Source organism: Gekko japonicus, unplaced genomic scaffold (assembly GCF_001447785.1).
Source record: "Gekko japonicus isolate JY-2015 unplaced genomic scaffold, Gekko_japonicus_V1.1 scaffold253, whole genome shotgun sequence".
In the NCBI taxonomy this organism is placed as follows: Eukaryota; Metazoa; Chordata; class Lepidosauria; order Squamata; family Gekkonidae; genus Gekko; species Gekko japonicus.
Window position 1 is genome coordinate 1,034,870 of NW_015173681.1, and position 18,780 is coordinate 1,053,649.

Here is an 18,780-nt window from a genome sequence, read left to right on the forward strand (position 1 = left end):
TATTCGCCTCGGAGGGACGTCGATGCCGTGCAAAGGGGGCGGCCGGGTGTCCCCCCCGCTCCCCAAAGACCCGCGCCCTCCTCGGCTCGTCGCTCTCCCGGCCGCCGCGGGAGGAAAAGGGGGGCTCGGCGGGGAAGGGGCCGCCCTCGCCCGGCCGGGGCCCAGGTGAGGCGCCTCGGGGCCGGCTTTCCCCTCCGAGGGGCGACGACGACGGCGACAGCGGCGAGCCCGCGCCCCGGATCCAGACCTTGCTGGAGTCACCTGCGCGGAGGAGCCCGGCGTCGGCCAAGCCACAGCTCCTCTCTTAAGACTTGGATATCTCTCCCGTTGGCGGACTGGGACGGCGGCTTTCTCCACCGGTCCCTCTCGCTCTGCGTGTGTGTGTGGTTTTGGGGTTTTTTTTTTAAAAGGAACCTATTTTTCCCCCTTCGATCCACTCTCGATCTCATTCATTCCTCCCTCCCTGCCTCTCCGGGCGGGGAGCCGTAAACAAGAGACACGAGGCAAACAAGGAATACGATGGTGCCCTGGCTAACTTTCGCCTTCCTTTGGGGGACTTTCTGCGCGCGTAAGTAATCGCCGAGAAAACACGCGCGCGCGCGCACACACACACACAACACACACAAAAGTTGTGATCGCCGCCCTTTTACAAATTGCATTGTTGTTAGTCAAAAGGAATGCGAGCCAGCTCCGTCTCGTGCGCCCGAACGCCTTGGAAACCGAAAGAGTTAATCCGGTTCGCGTTTTTTTGTTTTTTTTTAAAGGAGATCAAAACAACACAACTTTTTTGTGCGCCGTCCGGAGCGATCGCGGCGTTGTTTGTGTGTCTTGCGTGTCTCGGACCTCCCCCCAATTCCCTTCGCCTTGTGTTTTAGCTGCAGCCCCGGGAAGGTTTGGGGGAAAGGGGGCTACTAGGCACCGAAATGTGGTCTTTTTGTGTGTGTGAGTGCGCGCGACAGCGTGCAATGCTCCGTCCCCGGCTGGAAAGGAGGAAGGCGTGCAGTTGGAAAACAAAAGAGGCGACGGGGTTTGGGGAAGAGGCATTTTGCGCCCAGAGGAGGGGGCGTGTGTGGAAAACGCGAGGAGGCTTTCCCTTCGTCTCCAGTGGCCATGTGTTTGCTGCCCAGGGTAGAGATAACCGTCTTTGCTCCGGATGGAACCACATGGTCACTCTAGGCCTGGGATTTTCACTCTGTCCCCCTGAAAGGTTGCATTTTCTTCGCGGGGGCTAAAAAAACGTAGGCTAGGAAAGTCTCTCCCGCGACGTACCCTTCGATTGTTTGGGGAGTCCCTTTAGGTGTAGATCTTGTATGCAACTTCCAAAAATACATAGCTATTATTTTGCAGTCGTGCGCGTCAAAGGCAGCGCCACACGGTTTAAAAACCGCCTCTTTCCCAGGATCTTTTCGTTTTTCCCGGCGGTTTTATTTTTCTAGGAAACCCCCCCCCCCCGGTTTTTTGTTCCGTAAGGTTTGCTTTTTAAAAAACCCACCCACCCACTCTGATGTTCCGTTCCTCTCGTGCTCCGGTGGGATGGTTTGCTGTCGATGGCAACATTTTGCGCTGAACACTCCCCTTGAAACGAATTCTTACAGCGCACCAGGGGTTAACATTGTCGGGTGTTTGGGGCTCTCTCTGTGTGTGTTTGTGTGGAAGCGGGAGAGTGAGACTATCCCAGCCTTTTGTGAGCCTTTTAAAACTTTCTCTCCTCGTCGCCTCCATTGAATGGTTATTTTTTAAACTCCCCCCCCCCCGCGTGCCCGGCCAGCCAGCTAAGCCTGGCACGAGAGAAGTTACACGTGGTAAACAAACGGATGGGGGAAACTGGGAAGAGTTTGCGGCCGGGCCCTGCTACAAAGTGACTTTTCCCTACGAGAGCTGCAGTTGCATTTGGCTCCCGTGCGAGGGCATGAACTAAAAAAAAAATTAAAATAAAATTATGTGGCTTTTGTTCGGGGTGCTGCTTCATTTACATGCCAGACAGCTCCAAGGCTGTCTGGCTTTTTAATTTTTTCCCCCTAAGAAGGAGGGGGGGGGAAAGGAGAGACCCCCTTTATATATGGCCGGGGGTTGGGGGGGGGAGAGAGAGAGAAGGGATGTGCATTGTTGCCCGGTGCAGGGAGAAGCGGCATGGGGGGTGCCTGTGCAAGCTTCTCCCGTTCGTCCAGATTGCCAGGCGGTGGGAGAAGCAAAGGGGGGGTCCTGGTAAAGGTTCTCCCGTCCGCCCAACTTGCCGGGAGGTGGGAGAAGCAGCGAGGGGTGGAGGAGAGGGAGGGAGGCAGGGAAGGGGGTCTGGGGGGACACAAACACAAATCTCGTGGCCGCGGAATAATAACAACCGGCGCTGACGTCACTGCCCAGCCCCATAGCCCGGCGTGGAGCGATTGATTTGTGGATCCCGGAGGAGCGGCGCGCTAGTCGCTGGCCCCACATTTATAACCCCTCCCCCTCCGGGCTCTGGCTTAATACGGGGGCTTGTCGGGCGAGGGAAAGGAAAGGGAGTCTGCCTGGTGGCAGAGTTCGCGGGGTAGCAACCCAGTCTCCTAATTTCTCCCCCCGCCAAAAAAAAAGAAAACCTCCACAACGCAATATAGGCTCTCGTGTTTAGGGTGAGCCTTCTTGGCGCTCAGTTGTCACGCCGTAGCCATTACCGGGGGGTGGGGTGGGGAGGAAAAATATTTTTTGGCTTGTGTACTTGGTAGAATAAGATGTCAGGAGGAGAAGGGGTTTCAGACCAGGGTCCCCTTTCGATGCACTCGCGTGTCGTCTGCAATTAAGAGAAACCTGCTCCTCCTTCCTTAATCTTTTTGGAAGGGTGCGTGTTGCATTTAAATTATGTCCAGGCAGTGATAACTGGTGTGTGTGTGGGAGAGATCCGTTAAATTATGTCCAGGCAGTGATAACTGGAGGGGGGGGACCTTACTCTTGCCTGATACAGATTCCACACTGAAATAAATTGGCTTGTCTCTTTATCTCCCCCCCCCTTTCCCTGTTAAAACTGGTTCCCTCTTTCAGATTTCTCACCCTCCTAAAAGACAACTAACCTCTCCCCGGGTTTCTAGGTCTGCTTTGCAATCTTTGCAATCCTGGGGAGGGTTTGGAAGGACCAGCCCAAGCAGAAGGCTGTGGTGGCAGCCTCTGTGGCGGCGCCTGTGCTGCCGCTACTGATGCTTCGCTGGTGTTTCTTTGTTCAGGGTACCTATTATATATTCACTGTCACTTCGCCTTCTCCCTTTCCTCCCTCCTTTGTACTGTAAGCAATGCTATTTTCTCCTCCTCCAGTTGAGCTGGAAGTTGGAAAGGGATGATGCTTGCCTTTGTTTCTGTTTTGTTTTATTAATTAAAAAAGACAACAATGCTTACGTGGTACCAGATCGAAGCAACCAAGCAATTCCCTAACCTGATGGTGCATTTGCATAGATCTTTGTCTCTCCTTGTAAAGGGTTTATGAGTGATTCTAACTGAGAGTGCTCTGCAGAACCAGGCATTTTTGGAAGGAGAGAGATGGCTTAGGACAATACAAGGAGCCCCCCCTGTATGTGTGTGTCTGTATGTTTAGCACCACCGATCATGAAATTCGGTATGCTTACAATCACAGACTGTTCCACTGGTGGAAGTAGGGTTTGTACAAAGGAGCTATTTTTAGCCACTTTCATTCAACCCCCCCATGCCTTTTTTAAAAAGCCTATAGCTATATAGTTTACCCACAGATAAAGACCCTTTTTCTTTTTTGTAATCGTAACCTGCTTTCTTAATTAAGTGTGCAATGATACTGACCTTTCGGAATCAAATCGAAAGCTGCTCGTTAGAAACCACCCTGCAGGTTGCTTGTATGGTCCATAAGACTGGCATGCTTATATCGACTTTTTTTGGAAATGTAATTTCTAAGAAAGAAAGGAAAGCACAGATGCCTCGCATGAATTATTAGAATCCTCCGAGGACGGACAGTCACATCACAGTGAACAAGAGGGGGGCCATGTGTGATATATCTGCTTTTACGAATGGCTTCAGTTGTGTTCCGTGATGTGGTTTTTGTTACATCTGTTTTGCAAGATAGCCTTGCAGATTCTCAGAAACGTTCTGAATGCCGTCAGGTACTGATAGGGAGTCGTCCCTCAGTGGTGTTGGTCAGAAGGTTCCTCTGTGTGTTTGTGTGTAGGTGTTTTTAGCGCTGTGAGAAAGAGTGGCATTTTAAAAACAGCTTTGACCTTAGTTGCATGTGTTTGGATGACTTCTAGTGGTACCTTGGCTGTCTTAGTTGAAACAAAAACAGACTGTTGCTTTTTTCAAATATATAAAAAAGTCTGTTGTGTACTTTAATTTTTGGAGTGTCTGAAGATTTGTTGATGAAAACATTATGTTCATTTTCTACTGTTTTGTTTACAAATTTCCTGCAGCCCAAATGTTCAGGAATCAATTTCTTTTTTAAAATCTTGTTTTGTGTGTGTTTCCCCCCCATCAAAGACAATATGGATTGTATGAAAAGGATTTCTGTCGTACAAGGCACATCTTGGCAAAGCAATGCAAAAGTTAAGCTTCACCCCCCCTCTCTTTTGTAAGCACTTCACTACACAGCAATGAATTGAATTCCAAAGAGATAAGTCCACTCTTTTCCCAGAGCTCCCCATTTATCCTCTTGTGGTTGAGGAAAGGAATGAGACCAGCTTCATTAGCTTGCTAATTAAACACAATGAAGTGCTGTGCCAAGGTTAATGGTGCTGGTCTTTAAAAACACAAAACTCTTGAGCTAGTGTCCAGGATTCTATTAACAAAAATCTATTGTTAGATATAGATTATGCCTCTCTAAATATCAGGACTCATGACTGGTTAGGAATGCTTATGTTAAAATGGGTGTTCATGCACACCATACCTTTAAGGCTACAATCCTGAGCACATTTGCTGAGGGAGTAAGCTGCAGTGACCTCGAAACTGAGCAGAAATGGTCAGGATTGTGCTGCAATTTAGATTTAGAACATATCCCTAATCTGGGACTCAGGGCATGGTTGGAGGATGTAGAGTTACAGCAGCCTAGTTGAGACTAAGCATTCCTGGGTCTCATTAGTCACTTAATGAGTAACCTCCTGGCAACCACATGCGTGGCAGCCCAAGATCTGTGATGGGAGAAACGCGTGATATAAATAAATACGATAATGTTCATAATAGACATACACACTGTCTCTAAAATATAATTAGATCACATTCGAAGAGGATAGAGGGCCATCAGTGGCGGTTACACCAATAAGGAACATCTGCCATAACAAGCACAGTACATCAGAGGGGTACATGTAAGCAGCCACCTTTGCTGTTTTCTGATCCAACCGGAATGATGTTTGGGATCTTTTCTTTTCTTTTTAAACATCTGTTGCGTTTTGAGATGGGTGAACTTTTTAAAGCGTAGGGGGAAACTGAAGCTGGAACCACCACCCCCGTATAATTTCCCCAAGGACAAATAAATATTATGGATTATATTTGAAAACATATAAAGATCAATTCCTGTGTTTCACTTCCAAGAGTTAACAGGAAATATGCAGAGCTCTGCCTTCCCTAACTTTTATTTAACTGCGTGCTTCAGAAAGCCATGCTATGTTCCGATTACTGTAATCCCTCCGTGCGTCTGCTTTCGTAAGTGTACATAGGGGAGCTTGGAGTGCAGGGGAAGTTGTGTGAAGTGAACACAGCCTGTGCTCTGGTGGTCAGGGAGTTCTCCCTCCCTCCCTGCCTCTGGTTCTGGTAAGGCAGTGGTGGCGAACCTATGGCACGGGCACGCGTGCCATCGCCCCAGCCAGGCCCAGACCATCATTAAAGTGTTGAAATTCTCTGCCAAATAATTTTAAGTAAATGAAAACATTTGGAATTGCTTTCCTTACTTTGTTTGGATCATCTTAAGTTATGAGTTGTTTTTTCTAAAGTAAAACCTCAGTATGCTGTGTTGGCACTTTGCGATAAATAAGTGGGTTTTGGGTCTCAGTTTGGGCACTCCGTCTCTAAAAGGTTCGCCATCACTGTGGTAAGGTGTCCCATTGCCATAGTAACCCACCGCTCTGGTTCTCCCCCTTCCCCCTGGCCCATGTGGAGGGAAGAAGGAAGGACATGGCAGAGCTGGGAAAAGTACAGAGAAGGGCAACCAAGATGATTAGGGGGTTGGAGCACCTTCCCTAAGAGGAAAGGCTGAAGAGTCTCTGGGACTTTTCTGTTTAGAAGAGACACAACTAAGGGAGGGACATGATAGAGGTTTATAAATTTATGTGTGGGGTGGAGAGAGTTGAGAAAGATAAATTTTCATCCCGAAATATTAGAACTCGAGGGCATCCAATGAAGCTGATGGGCAGTAGGTCCAGGACGGACAAAAGGAAATACTACTTCACACCGAGAGTGATTAAAATGTGAAATTTGCTGTCAGAGGATGTCGTTAGATCAAGACGGATAGCCGTGTTAGTCTGTCTGTAGCAGCAGAAAAGAGCAAGAGTCCAGTAGCACCTTAAAGACTGTGGTCACACCTTAAAAACAAAGGCTGTGGTCACACAGACTAAATAAATTATCCACTTTCAGTGCGGTTTCCAACTGGATTTTTACTGTGTGAACTGGCAAAATCCAGTTGGAAACTGCACTGAAAGTAGGTTATTTAGTATGTGTGACCGCAGCCAAAATATGTGGCAGGGTATAAGCTTTTGTGAGTGACTGCTCACTTCTTCAGATAGGATGTAGTGACAGCCACAGGAATAAACAGCTTGAAAGGGGGATTAGATATTTTCATGGAGGATAAGCCTATCAGTGGCTACTAGCCATGGTGACTGAGGGGAACCTCCATGTTCAAAGGCACTAATCCTCGGAGTCCCAGAGCCTGGAGGCAACATCATGGGAAGGCCTCCTCTTGGTCATTGTTGGGCAACTAATCCCTGTTGGCCATCCAGATGAACTGGCTGGTCACTGTGTGAGACAGGATGCTAGACAGACTGTTGGTTTGATGGACTAGATGGACTGTTGGTCTGATCCAGCAGGGTTCATCTTGTGTTCTTAAGAGAAGTTGGAAACCATATTTGTCTGTTTCACATTGGTCGGTGTTCTACATCACAAAACCCAAGCCCTCCCACACTCTCCTGAAAATATAGAACAAACATCTCCTCTGTTTACATGTCGTGTTTTATATCTCTTCCTCCATCCATCCAAAAAGGATTGTATCTAGTAGTAGGTGTGTGCGTGTCAAGTGCCAAGTCTGTTCTTTCTTATGTCGACCCTATGAATTAATCACCTCCCAAATGTCCGGTCACTGACAGCGGTGGCTTCCTTCATCGCGTCCGTCCATCTCATGTTGGGTCTTCCTCTTTTCCTGCTGCCTTCAGTTTTTCCTAGCATGATTGTCTTTTCCAGCAAGTCTTGTCTTCTCATGATGTGACCAAAATACAATAGCCCAGTTTGGTCATTTTAGCTCCTAGGGCTTGATTTGACCTAGAACTCATATTTGTCTTTCTGGAGGTTCATGGTATCCGTAAAACTCTCCTCCGACACCACATTTCGAAGGAATCAATTTTCTTCCTGTCACCTTCATAGAAGGTATCTACCAAATATATACCTAAACGGGGGAAATAGGGACTATTCCTGTGGGAAGCAAAGAAACAAGAAATGTTGCAGGTACTCTCAATGGCTTATTCAGAAATTAAGAGTTGTTCACATCTGGAGCAGTGCAGCTTCTCCAGGTTTCTTTTGGGGGAAAATCCATATAAGTGTGTCAAATTGTGTATACCAGAGTTCTGTGGCACCTTAAAGACCAGTCTGTTTATTTTTGCACAGTGTTTCATAGACAAGAGTCCACTTCGTCAGATGCAAGGCTGGTACTGGAATGAATTTATCTATGTAATCTTCCCGTTTTCCTATGCATGATCCCTGAGTGAAACAGGTTATGATGGTGCTGATGTAGAAAGAATTCCTGCAGCCTTTTGTTCTTTTGTGCCAAAAAAATATATTAATCCTTCCCTCTTCATCTTCATACCTGCTTAACGACACTTAGTAAAACTAGTTTAAATAGTGAAGATGTAATTATGCTTCAGAAAGACACTAAGGACAATTGCTCTGTGTCTTTCCACATGTAAAATACATTGTGCATGCACATAAAGATGATAACAGTGTATACATGACACTTTGTGTGCCAGAGAGTGAGGATCAGTAGTGAGAAAATAGGTGTTTGCTACTGGTTACAATGTTAAGTTGGGAGATGAATAGCTCTCTGCGAGCGAAAAAGTTCTTTTGGGTTGTGTCGTTTCGGACTGCAGTTGGATACTACATATTTCAGTGTTCATTCATTCATTCAGATTTTTTAAAAAGAAAAACCTGCATACTGAAAACTAGCATTTGAGGGATAGGGTGTAGCTACAGTTCTTCCTCATGTACACAAAGGAGTTTTTTAAAAATACAGTTGTTCTCTGTTAAGTGCTGATATAGAGACACAAGGTCATTTACTTATGATGATGGAAAGAGCAAGAGTACAGTTATAACCTTAGGTAAAGGTAAAGGCTCCCTTGCTCGAAAGCCAGTCGAATCCGACTCTAGGTTTGCGGTGCTCATCTCCGTTTCCAAGCCGAAGAGCCAGCGCTGTCCAAAGACGTTTCCATGGTCATGTGGCCGGCATGACTAAACACCGAGGCGCATGGAACGCTGTTACCTTCCCACCGAAGTGGTACCTATTTATCTACTTGCAATGTCTTGCTTTCGAACTGCTAGGTTGGCAGGAGCTGGAACGAGAGACGGGAGCTCACTCCGTCATGCGGCACACTCGTGTCTCGAACTGCTGAACTACTGACCTTCCACAGCCTGCAGTTCAGCGTCTTAACCACTTGAGCCACTGCAGCTCCAGTTATAACCGTAAAGACTAACAAAATTTGTGGCTTTCGTGAATCATTGTAGCTGTATCTGAAGAAGGGAGCTATGGCTCACGAAAGCGCATGCACCACCACAAATTTTGTCAGTCTTCAGGGTGCTACTGGACTCTCTTAGGTAAAGGTTTCTCTTGTTCGAAAACCAGTCAAATTCAACTCTAGGGGGCGGAGCTCACCTCCATTTCCAAGCTGAAGAGCCAGCGCTGTCCGAAGACGTTTCCGTGGTCATGTGGCCGGCATGACTAAACACCAAGGTGCACGGAACGCTGTTACCTTCCCACCGAAGTGGTACCTATTTATCTACTTGCAATGTCTTGCTTTCGAACTGCTAGGTTGGCAGGAGCTGGGGCCAGAGATTGGAGCTCACTCTGTCACGCGGCACTCGGGTCTCGAACTGCCGGACTACAGACCTTGATCTGTTACGATGATGAGTAGATCATGGGACTGGGCACTCCACCTCTCCTAGACTTTCCCTTCTGTGTTACTCATTTCCTTCTGCTGCATTTAACCACATGGCCCCCCCATATTAATTTGGGTTTGAAGCTGGTTTACCATACCCCCGCTTAAACAGTTTTGTTAGTCATTAAGTTGCTAAAAGGTAAAGGTTTCCCTTGCTCGAAAGCCAGTCGAATCCGACTCTAGGGTTGCGGTTCTCATCTCCGTTTCAAAGCCGAAGAGCCAGCGCTGTCCGAAGACGTTTCCGTGGTCATGTGGCCGGCATGACTAAACACCAAGGTGCACGGAACGCTGTTACCTTCCCAACGAAGTGGTACCTATTTATCTACTTGCAATTTCTTGCTTTTGAACTGCTAGGTTGGCAGGAATTAAGTTGCTACTGGAAACTTTTCTACTGCTGCAGACAGACAGACACAGCTACCCATCTTGATCTGTCTAATGCTGATGCAAGCCCTGATCAAGATTTACTCCAGGGGTGTGGTTTATGAAGAATTACACCCTTTCTCACAACTCGTTTTACATCCTGAAAATACTGGCCTTGGACCAAGCACACTGGAACTCTTACCCTGATGAAAAACAGAGTCCCCCTTGCCGGACTGGTGGATTTTAAAAGAAATTCATGTAAACAAATCCTTTGATCTTTCAGCTCCCATTTATCTTTACAAACCACTTTCCCAAGATTTATGGAACTATTTACACTTTGACAAAGAGTCTGCTATTGATTTCATGTTTTCTTTTTCTTTTTGGTAAATACCCCCCCCCCCAAGTATATCTTGTTTGGGGGAGCCCACTTCAAAGCCTGTAGCCGAATGAATAGTGTGTTTCAAGTTCTTGGTCAGCTGCAAGCAGAAGTTGTGGGCTTGACAGAGCATTTTTTTCTTTTTTGGAGTTGTTGCTATAGTCTGTCTCAGTCAATTTCCGTATTATAACACCTTATGGGAGAAGTTGAGGGGGAAAGACGGGAAAACTGGGTGGGGGGGAAATACTGTAATCTTTGCTTTCAGTAGATGCATCAACTCCACCCCAACCTCTGCCTGACGTTGGAAATTAATAAGGTCTTGCATGAGCTAAATAATCTGTGCAATACTGGACGTTACTTGTAGGTGCTTTTGTGGGTTTTTAAAAATCATAATTGCTAGCTGGATGTATCATGCCCACAGCTAAACGTGAAGCTGCCTTGCATGGAGTCAGAACCTTGATCCATAGTCTCTTCGGCCCCCCCCCCCGGTGAGAGAGCCAGTTTGGTGTAGTGGTTAAGTGCACGGACTCTAATCTGGGAGAACCAGGTTTGATTCCCCACTCCTCCACTTGCAACTGCTGGATGACCTTGGGCAAGCCCTAGTTTTGATAAGAGCTGTTCTTGAAAAAGAGCAGTTTCTGTCAAGAGCTCTCTCAGCCCCACCTCCTTCACAGGGTGTCTGTTGTGGGGAGGGGAATGGAAGGGAGTCTGGAAGCCGCTCTGAGACTCCCTTGGGTAGTGAAGGGCGGGGTATAAATCCAATCTCTTCTCTTCTTACTTTATTAAGCAGAGACTGTAGCAGGTGGTTTTTCTCAACTACCCGAGATTTTTTAAAATTATCTTGTGGGCTTCCTCAGAGTTGGTTATGGTTCTTAGGAGTTGCTGGAAGTAGGAGGTTCAGTGCTTTGTAACGAAGAATGCGTTCTGGAGATCTCCTGGTGGCCAACTTCTCATAAATAGCCCTGGCTTTCCAAACTCTCACAAGATGGTAATGCCTCTTCCGGGAACCAGAAAATCGTGTTGTGGTTTTCCCAGTCTTCGGTTCGCCGCAGCGGTCTTTTTGCCTGTTGGTTGCTGTGATGTTAACACAGCTTGATTGAATCGGCCACCGGTCTGAGCACTTCCTTTGCAAACATCAGCTACTTATATCGATGTATTTCATTTATGGAAAGGGTTATACCCTACCTTTCCGTGTGGCTCCAGGCAGCTTACCATTACATAATTGAAAACATCCAGTAACAATACAATCTTAAGTCACTCCAAGCCTAATAAAACAGAACCACCTGTAAGGCTGTAATCGTCTTTAAGGATGCGTGTCCTATTAGCCCAGCCTGTTGATCTTCTGCAGTACTGGGAGTTCTTAACTTCTCTTCGGACTCTATGCTTCCTCCATACTTCTGGAATGCAGCACCGTGTCTCTCTCTCTCTTGCATCCAGCTATCTTAGACCTCTTTATTATTCCCACTCAAACAATGATAGGGTGAAATTATATAAGTGGGAAAGTTACTTTCAGATATTCCCCATCATTGTGTTTTACCACCTCTTCCTTTTGTGTTGGTGTGTCTGGTTTAATACTCTGGTGACAAACAGGAGGAGGAGGAGGAGAAATTGTTGAAAACACGCTGGAGGCTTTTATGCAAGGCAAATGAATACTGAATGCTATAATAGCATCCAGATTTGTTAGAAACCATAATCCTATATAATAAATGTTCTCTGCGAAAAGCTAAGGGTTGCTGCGGTTGAAATTCAACTCTGTTTAGGTCAGACTCTCATGATTTGTGAATGAGCATAATACAAATTGAAAAACTGGGAAATTCATTAGGCAGCCTATGCCTTACAAGATGGTGGGTCTGATCAGATGGTGCGAACCCAGTCTTGGGAATTTCCCTGAACCCGCTATCTCTCCCTAGAATTCCTGGTGCCGTTGAGCACTGAGCTAATTAGTTACTTAATAGTCTTCCAGCAAACCTTACTAACTATTACATCTGAGCCAAACTGTAGTTTGTAGTTGTAGAGGAGGGGGGAACCCTTGTATGCTGCTCGGAGTTCCCAGAAGAATGGCAGGGTTTTATAAGTGTTAAATAAAAAAAAAATAGAGAGTGATTGGCCCAAGGACACCTAGAAAACTTTTGGGTCCCAGTAACTATGGCACCATACTGTTTTGCAGCATTCAGGTGGACGAAAAACCGTGAGAGCTCAGAGCATGTTCATGTAGTACCGAACCAAGATTTAGTGTTATTTCTGAACCAGGTTCATCTGTGCCTTGGATCTGCCTTTCCCTGCTTATGAATGGAACATGAGGTAGATACCTAAATAAAACCTCTGTTGTTTAAATTGTGTTTATATCCGCGTGTTGTTATTTCTAGAGCTGCATTTTTGCCATTTTACTCAGCATATTCCAGTATCTTTTAATGCTTCTAGGTCCATATTTCTGCTAAAAAATTGTGTACAAGCCTAATAGGTGTATGTTAAGGGTCATCAAGTTACATCTGACTTATGGTGACTCTATGGACAAATGTCCTCCAAAATGTCCTATGGTTAACAGTCTTGCTCAGGTCTTGCAAACCAAGGGCTGTGGCTTCCTTTATAGAGTCAATCCATCTTCTTTTGGATCTTCCTCTTTTCCTGTTGCCTTCAACTTTCCCTGGCATGATTGTCTTTTCCGGTGACTCTTGTCTTGCCTAAGAGGACTAGGACATATACAGAGCTGTTGTAGTGCTAAGACGGATCAGTGGTTGAACTCTTGATTGTGTACCCTCATGGGGAGTGGAGATCTTACAGATTCCTCTTTTAACTGGAGGCATCAGGGACTGGACCTTAATGCCTGTGAGTTATGCACTCTGGCAACTGGAGCACAGAGTCCTCGCCTCAAGTTCGATGGTGGCGGGAAGTACCAACATGTTGTAGGGCGACCCCGTAGAGCCAGTTTGGTATATTGGTTAAGTGCGTGGACTCTAATCTGGGAGAACCGGGTTTGATTCCCCACTCCCCTTGCAGCTGCTGGATGACCTTGGGCAAGCCATAGTTCTGTCAGAGCTGTTCTCTCAAGGACAGTTCTGGAAAGAGCTCTCTCAGCCCCACCTACCTCACAGGGTGTCTGTTGTGGGGAGGGGAAGGGAAAGGAGTTTGTAAGCCGCTCTGAGACTCCGAGTGAAGGGCAGGGTATAAATCCAATCTCCTCTTCTTCTTGCCAGTTTGGTATAGTGGTTAAGTGTACGGACTCTAATCTGGGACAACCGGGTTTGATTCCCCACTCCTCCACTTGCACCTGCTGGATGGCCTTGGGCAAGCCGTAGTTCTGATAAGAGCTGTCCTTGAAAAAGAGCCGTTTCTGTCAGAGCGCGCTCAGCCCCACCTACCTCACAGGGTGTCTGCTGTGGGGAGGGGGGAGGCAAAGGGGTTTGTAAGCCGCTCTGAGACTCCAAGTGAAGGGCAAGGTATAAATCCATTCTCCTCTTCCTCTTCCCTCTTCCTCTTCTCCTCCTCCTCCTCCTCCTCGAGGCAAGAGGTTAACAGAAGTGTTTTTTTGCCAGCACCTTTCTTCACATAGTGACCTTGGAATTCCTGGGTAGTCTCCCGTCCAAGTACCAACCAGGGCCGACCCCTGGTTAGCCTCTGAATTCTGAGATGATCAGGCTAGCGTGGCCATCCAGGTCAGGGCTGCTTTGGGATTAGGGTTTTCTTAATAAATAAATGGAATCACATCTGTGTTCTGGAATGACTCCCAAGGAAGAATTTATTTTTGTATCTCAGTACAAAGACATTAGGGGCCGCGGTGGCTCAGAGGTTAGGACGCTGAGCTGCAGACCAGAAGGTCGGTCGCTCGGCAGTCCGAGACCCGAGTGCTGCGTGATGGAGTGAGCTCCCGCCTCTAGTTCCAGCTCCTGCCAGCCTAGCAGTTCGAAAGCAAGAAATTGCAAGGAGATAAATAGGGACTGCTTCTGTGGGAAGGGAACAGCATTCCGTGCGCCTTGGTGTTTAGTCATGCCGGCCACGTGACCACGGAAACGTCTTCGGACAGCGCTGGCTCTTTGGCTTGAAAACGGAGATGAGCACCACCCCCTGAAGTTGGATTCAACTAGCTTTCGAGCAAGAGAAACCTTTACCTTTACAAAGACATTGCCTCGACAAAAAGCAGTGTGCTCCGGTGGGGGTGGGATGAGAACTTTATTTGCCGGGGAATAAAATACGAAGCTGTCTTATTCTGGAGTCAGACCTTCGGTCTGGCCAGCCCGCTAACATCTGCTCCATGTAGCAACAGCTTCCCAAGGCCTCTATGGTCTTTCCCAGCCTTTCTTCTTGGAATCTCGTTACCCGAGTTGCTGGGGAATAAAGCCCGGAACCTTCTGCCTACAAAGGATGTGCTCTTCTTCTGATCTCCCGGGATTTATGTTGCGGTCCTCCCAGGCTTTCCACTGACTATGCTGAACGGTGAGAGCTTTTAAAAATTATTTCCTCAATGCCTTTGCACTGATCCAACCCTCTTTTGCACCTTTGTTTACTCTTCAGTGCTGGCTTTGGTTTTTGATCCGCGATGCTTATGAAGCAATGTAAATTGTAGCTCCGTTTTTAAAAAAAAAATTGACATAAGCGGGAGGAGAGGAGACTTAGCAGACCTGCATTTTCTTTCTAGAGCGAAGCATGGTGTTCATAACTACCCGCGCATGTTAACGTATTTATGGATGTTATAAGAAGAACAATCAGAACCTTTTAATTCCCGTTCAGGAGAGTGGTGAGTTGGAAGGCGAGGGAAGGGTGTATTTGCAGTGCTTCTTTCCTTCCCGCTCTGCTTGTTACTGATACCTTTTATTGATAGCCAGGACAGTGAAGCACTAACATGGATGATGTCAAGGCCCTTCTCAAATAAAGAAACCGAATACGGCGTTATTAAAGTTGCAAAGATGCCGCGGTGTTGGTATCAGGACAGGTTGCCACCTCTGGACATTCTATAATCAAATACGGAAAGCATCCGGCATGGGCTGTGTTTCGGCATCTCCTTTCTCGCCGGGTTTCCTGTTCACCCGTGCCGGAATGTTTTCTCACCGAGCTTTGATCTCCGTATCCCAGAATAAACTTAACCTTTGCCTTGAAATAGAGTTCTGCAAAAGCCCAAGGCTGCGTTTTGGTCCCTCTGATCTGAACGGCCCAGGTTAGCCTTATCTCTTCAGATACGGGAAGCTAAGCAGGGTCGGCCCTGGTTAGTACTTGGATGGGAGACCACCCAGGAATCCCAGGGTTGCTACGGAGAGGCAGGCCTCTTGCCATAAGTTGCTTGTGACTTGACGGCACTTTCCACCACCCCTTCCTGATCCAAAGCTAAGATTTCTGAGCTAGGGCATGGCTGGGAATCCTGTAGCTGTATGTGGGCATATGTACCGTATCTCTGTGAGCAAATGTATCTCTGTGTGTAATATTTTAAGTCATGAACTGTGAACCTGAAAGTTGCTGTCTCAGGTCTTATCTTGGGCATGAGCTCATTTTGGTGACCCTCGATTCCTCTTTTAACTGGAGGCATCGGGGAATGTTTAGCCTGGAGAAGAGGAGGTTGGGACCTCCCCCACATTTATTTATTTATTCATTCATTCATTCATTCAGTTTGTATCCCGCCCTCCCCACCAAAGCAGGCTCAGGGCGGCTTACATGAAAACACACACGTAAATACAATCGAAATCAATCAGGAAACACCATAACAGTTAAGATGAATACCCTAAAGTGCTGGAACAGGGTTCAAATAAAGTGCGAGAGCAGAAATGTCAGATTAAACGGTGTTGCTTAGGTGATAGTCATGATGGTATTCTTACGCCAGCTCAGTTGATCTGTTTGTATGTGGGGTGGAGCCAGGCTGTGAGTTGTGGGTCAGGGCACAGGGTCACTTCTGAGATGTTTACTGCGGCTCCTAATCAAAGGCCGGATTGCTCTCTTGAAGTGTTAGAGGAGGGCAGGGCGCTGTTCCTGTTGGCAGCAGAGGAGAGGACTCGCAATCATGGGTTTAAATTAAGGGCGGGAACTTGCAGTGTTCCCTCTAAGCTGAGTTAGTGAGAGCTAGCTCACAGTTTTTTAGCCTCCGGCTCACACATTTTTGTCTTAGCTCGGGAAGGATGGCTCCAGAGCAAACTGATTTATGCAGTAGCCACATTGCTTGCTCACAACTTTGATGCCGGGAGCTCACAAAGTAGAATTTTTGCTCAGCTCCACAGCTTAGAGGGAACATTGGCGGGAAGGTACCGGCTGGATCTTGGGAAAAACTTTTTTTTACAGTCAGAGTTGTGCAGCAGTGGGATCAGCTGCTCAGGGAGGTGGTGAGCTCCCCCTCAGCGGCAGTCTTTAAGCAGCAACTGGACAAACACTTCTCAGGGATGCTCTAGGCCAGTGGTGGCGAACCCATGACACGGGTGCCAGAGGTGGCACTCAGAGCCCTCTCTGTGGGCACGGGTGCCACCGCCCCAGCCAGGCCCAGACCATCATTAAAGTGTCGAATTCTCTGCCAAATAATTTTAAGTAAATGAAAGCATTTGGGATTGCTTTCCTTACTTTGTTTGGATCATCTTAAGTTAATGTATGAGTTGTTTTTTCTAAAGTAAAACCTCAGTATTCAGGTTAAATTGCTGTGTTGGCACTTTGCGATAAATAAGTGGGTTTTGGGTCGCAGTTTGGGCACTCGGTCTCTAAAAGGTTCTCCATCACTGCTCTAGGCTGATCCTAGAATGCCTGTATGGCCATGTCCAACTCTGTGATTCTGTGATTCTATGACCAAACCTTAATACATGTGACTCAGCCTTTAATAAGTTCTTTAGAGGTGAAATAGTTTTATCTTCTAGCAAAAATCTGTAAATTTATCACTAAAATCAAGCCGACTAGGAAGTTTAAAAGGCTGGAGCAGGGAGCCTGGGATTGCAGGCCATCACCCTGATTTCTGTCCCAGGAAGAATAGTGGAGGGGGCTAAAAATATTAACTGTAAATACAATGAAAGGGTTTGGTGAAATAAAAATTAAGCATGCCTACTGGAAAGGAGAGTTCTGGCTCTCGTGCGATTCTAGAAGTTTGGTGAGTGTCAAGAAATGTGTTGACAAGGAGATCTGAAAGACCTGGACTTTCAGAAAGCTTTTTGAGAGAACCAGGTGCTTGAGAACATGACTGATTGTGAATTTCCCGTAAGAATATGTCTGACCACTGTTGTCTGCGGGTTGCTGGTCCAGATGATGATCTCTTTCAGCCAAGTTTTTCTTTTGAAATTTCATTTTATTGCAGAGGGATGGAAACATCTCAGTTGTTGTTAGAAAGGAACAGAATGATTTGAGACTATAAGGTGTTTCATGTCTTTATTTTTTGCTGTTGAATGTAGGAAGTACGACAGGCTTCATCCAGCCCTTCCGGTTTTAAAAACACAGAATAACAGCACTTTCCTATGATGTATGTGGATTCTGTGATAATTAAAATGAATTTTAAGTGAGATAACGCAGGGCTCTTTTTGTAGAAAAAGCCCAGCGGAACTCATTAGCATAATAGGCCACACCCAACAGCAGGAACTCATTAGCATATTGGGCCACACCCCTGACAGCACAGCTCATTAGCACATTAGGCTGCACCCACATGTTACCAGAAGTGTGGTCATCCAGCCACACCCACCTTTTGCCTGTTATTCTGTTTACCTTGTTTGTTGTCAAAACCCAGGTCTTTTTGCATGTTAGGCCACACACCCCTAATGTAGCCAATCCTAATGAGTTTCTGCTGTTGGGTGTGGCCTATTATGCTAATGAGTTCCTGCTGGGCGTGGCCAACTTGTGAGCCAGCCGGAACTCCGTTCCTGTGCGTTCTTGGAGATAAGTATGTATATATAGCAGGTTGGGAAGACAGGATCACAGCTAGCCTGAAGAAATTGGTGGGCAGCCACCAGAGAGAGCCACCAGAGAGAGCCTGCGTAGTGAAGTGGTCAAGAAACTCTAATCTGGAGAACTGAGTTTGATTCCCCACTCCTCCTCCGCATGGAGCCTGCTGGGTGACCTTAGGCCAGTGGCTGTTCTCTCAGAACTCTGTCAGCCCCACCTGCCTCACAAGGTGCCTGTTGTGGGGAGAGGAAGGGAAGGCAATTGTAAGCTGCCTTGAGACTCCCTAAAGTAGAGAAAAGCTGGGTATAAAACCCAACTCTTCTTTTTCTTCCTCAACAATTAATTTGTGCAGCTGTTCTAGTTGTAGTAGTGGGTTAAGACTCTCAGTCCCTTGCTCTCAGTGTTAAGTCACTCGCTTAACAAAGAAGTCGGAGAGTGATTCAGCAAGAACACAACTTTATTCTTCAACTCGAACACAACTCCAACACAGATCAACATCTGATAGCCAGAACAGCTTTCACATTGCAGCTGTCCTGCTTTTAAACTCTCCGGGCTAATGTAGCCACTGTCCATTGTACAAATACCAACCAATACGATTGTTCATATAAGGACCAATCACAGACGTTCCCACTCATGGAGCTTGCTGTAAAGTGATTGGCTAGGTGCTTCCTGGGCTAGCAATGCGATTGGATGAATTTGGATCCTAGCCCAGGACGAAGCTCAACATAGCATTTCAATTAGATGTTTTCATCACACATTATGCATTCAATGGCAGCTTATTGAATACATTACACTCAGAGTAAAATCTGGTTCAAGAATGCTGCTGAAGTTCAGGTTGTTCTTTTTCTGGTGGGCTGCTTCCACTCCTGCTGACATCACTTCCTGCTG

General features: G+C 46.7%; 1 protein-coding gene across 1 annotated transcript in view; it reads left to right on the top strand.

Annotated features, from left to right (window-relative positions):
• The first annotated feature begins 515 nt into the window (after positions 1-515).
• Positions 516-18,780, top strand: part of ACVR2B (activin A receptor type IIB) — a 197,340-nt gene continuing 179,075 nt past the window's right edge. The window contains exon 1 of the mRNA XM_015423053.1: positions 516-568. Within this exon, the coding sequence (XP_015278539.1) occupies positions 520-568 (49 nt within the window). The 5' untranslated portion in view covers positions 516-519. The remainder of the gene's footprint in view (positions 569-18,780) is intronic.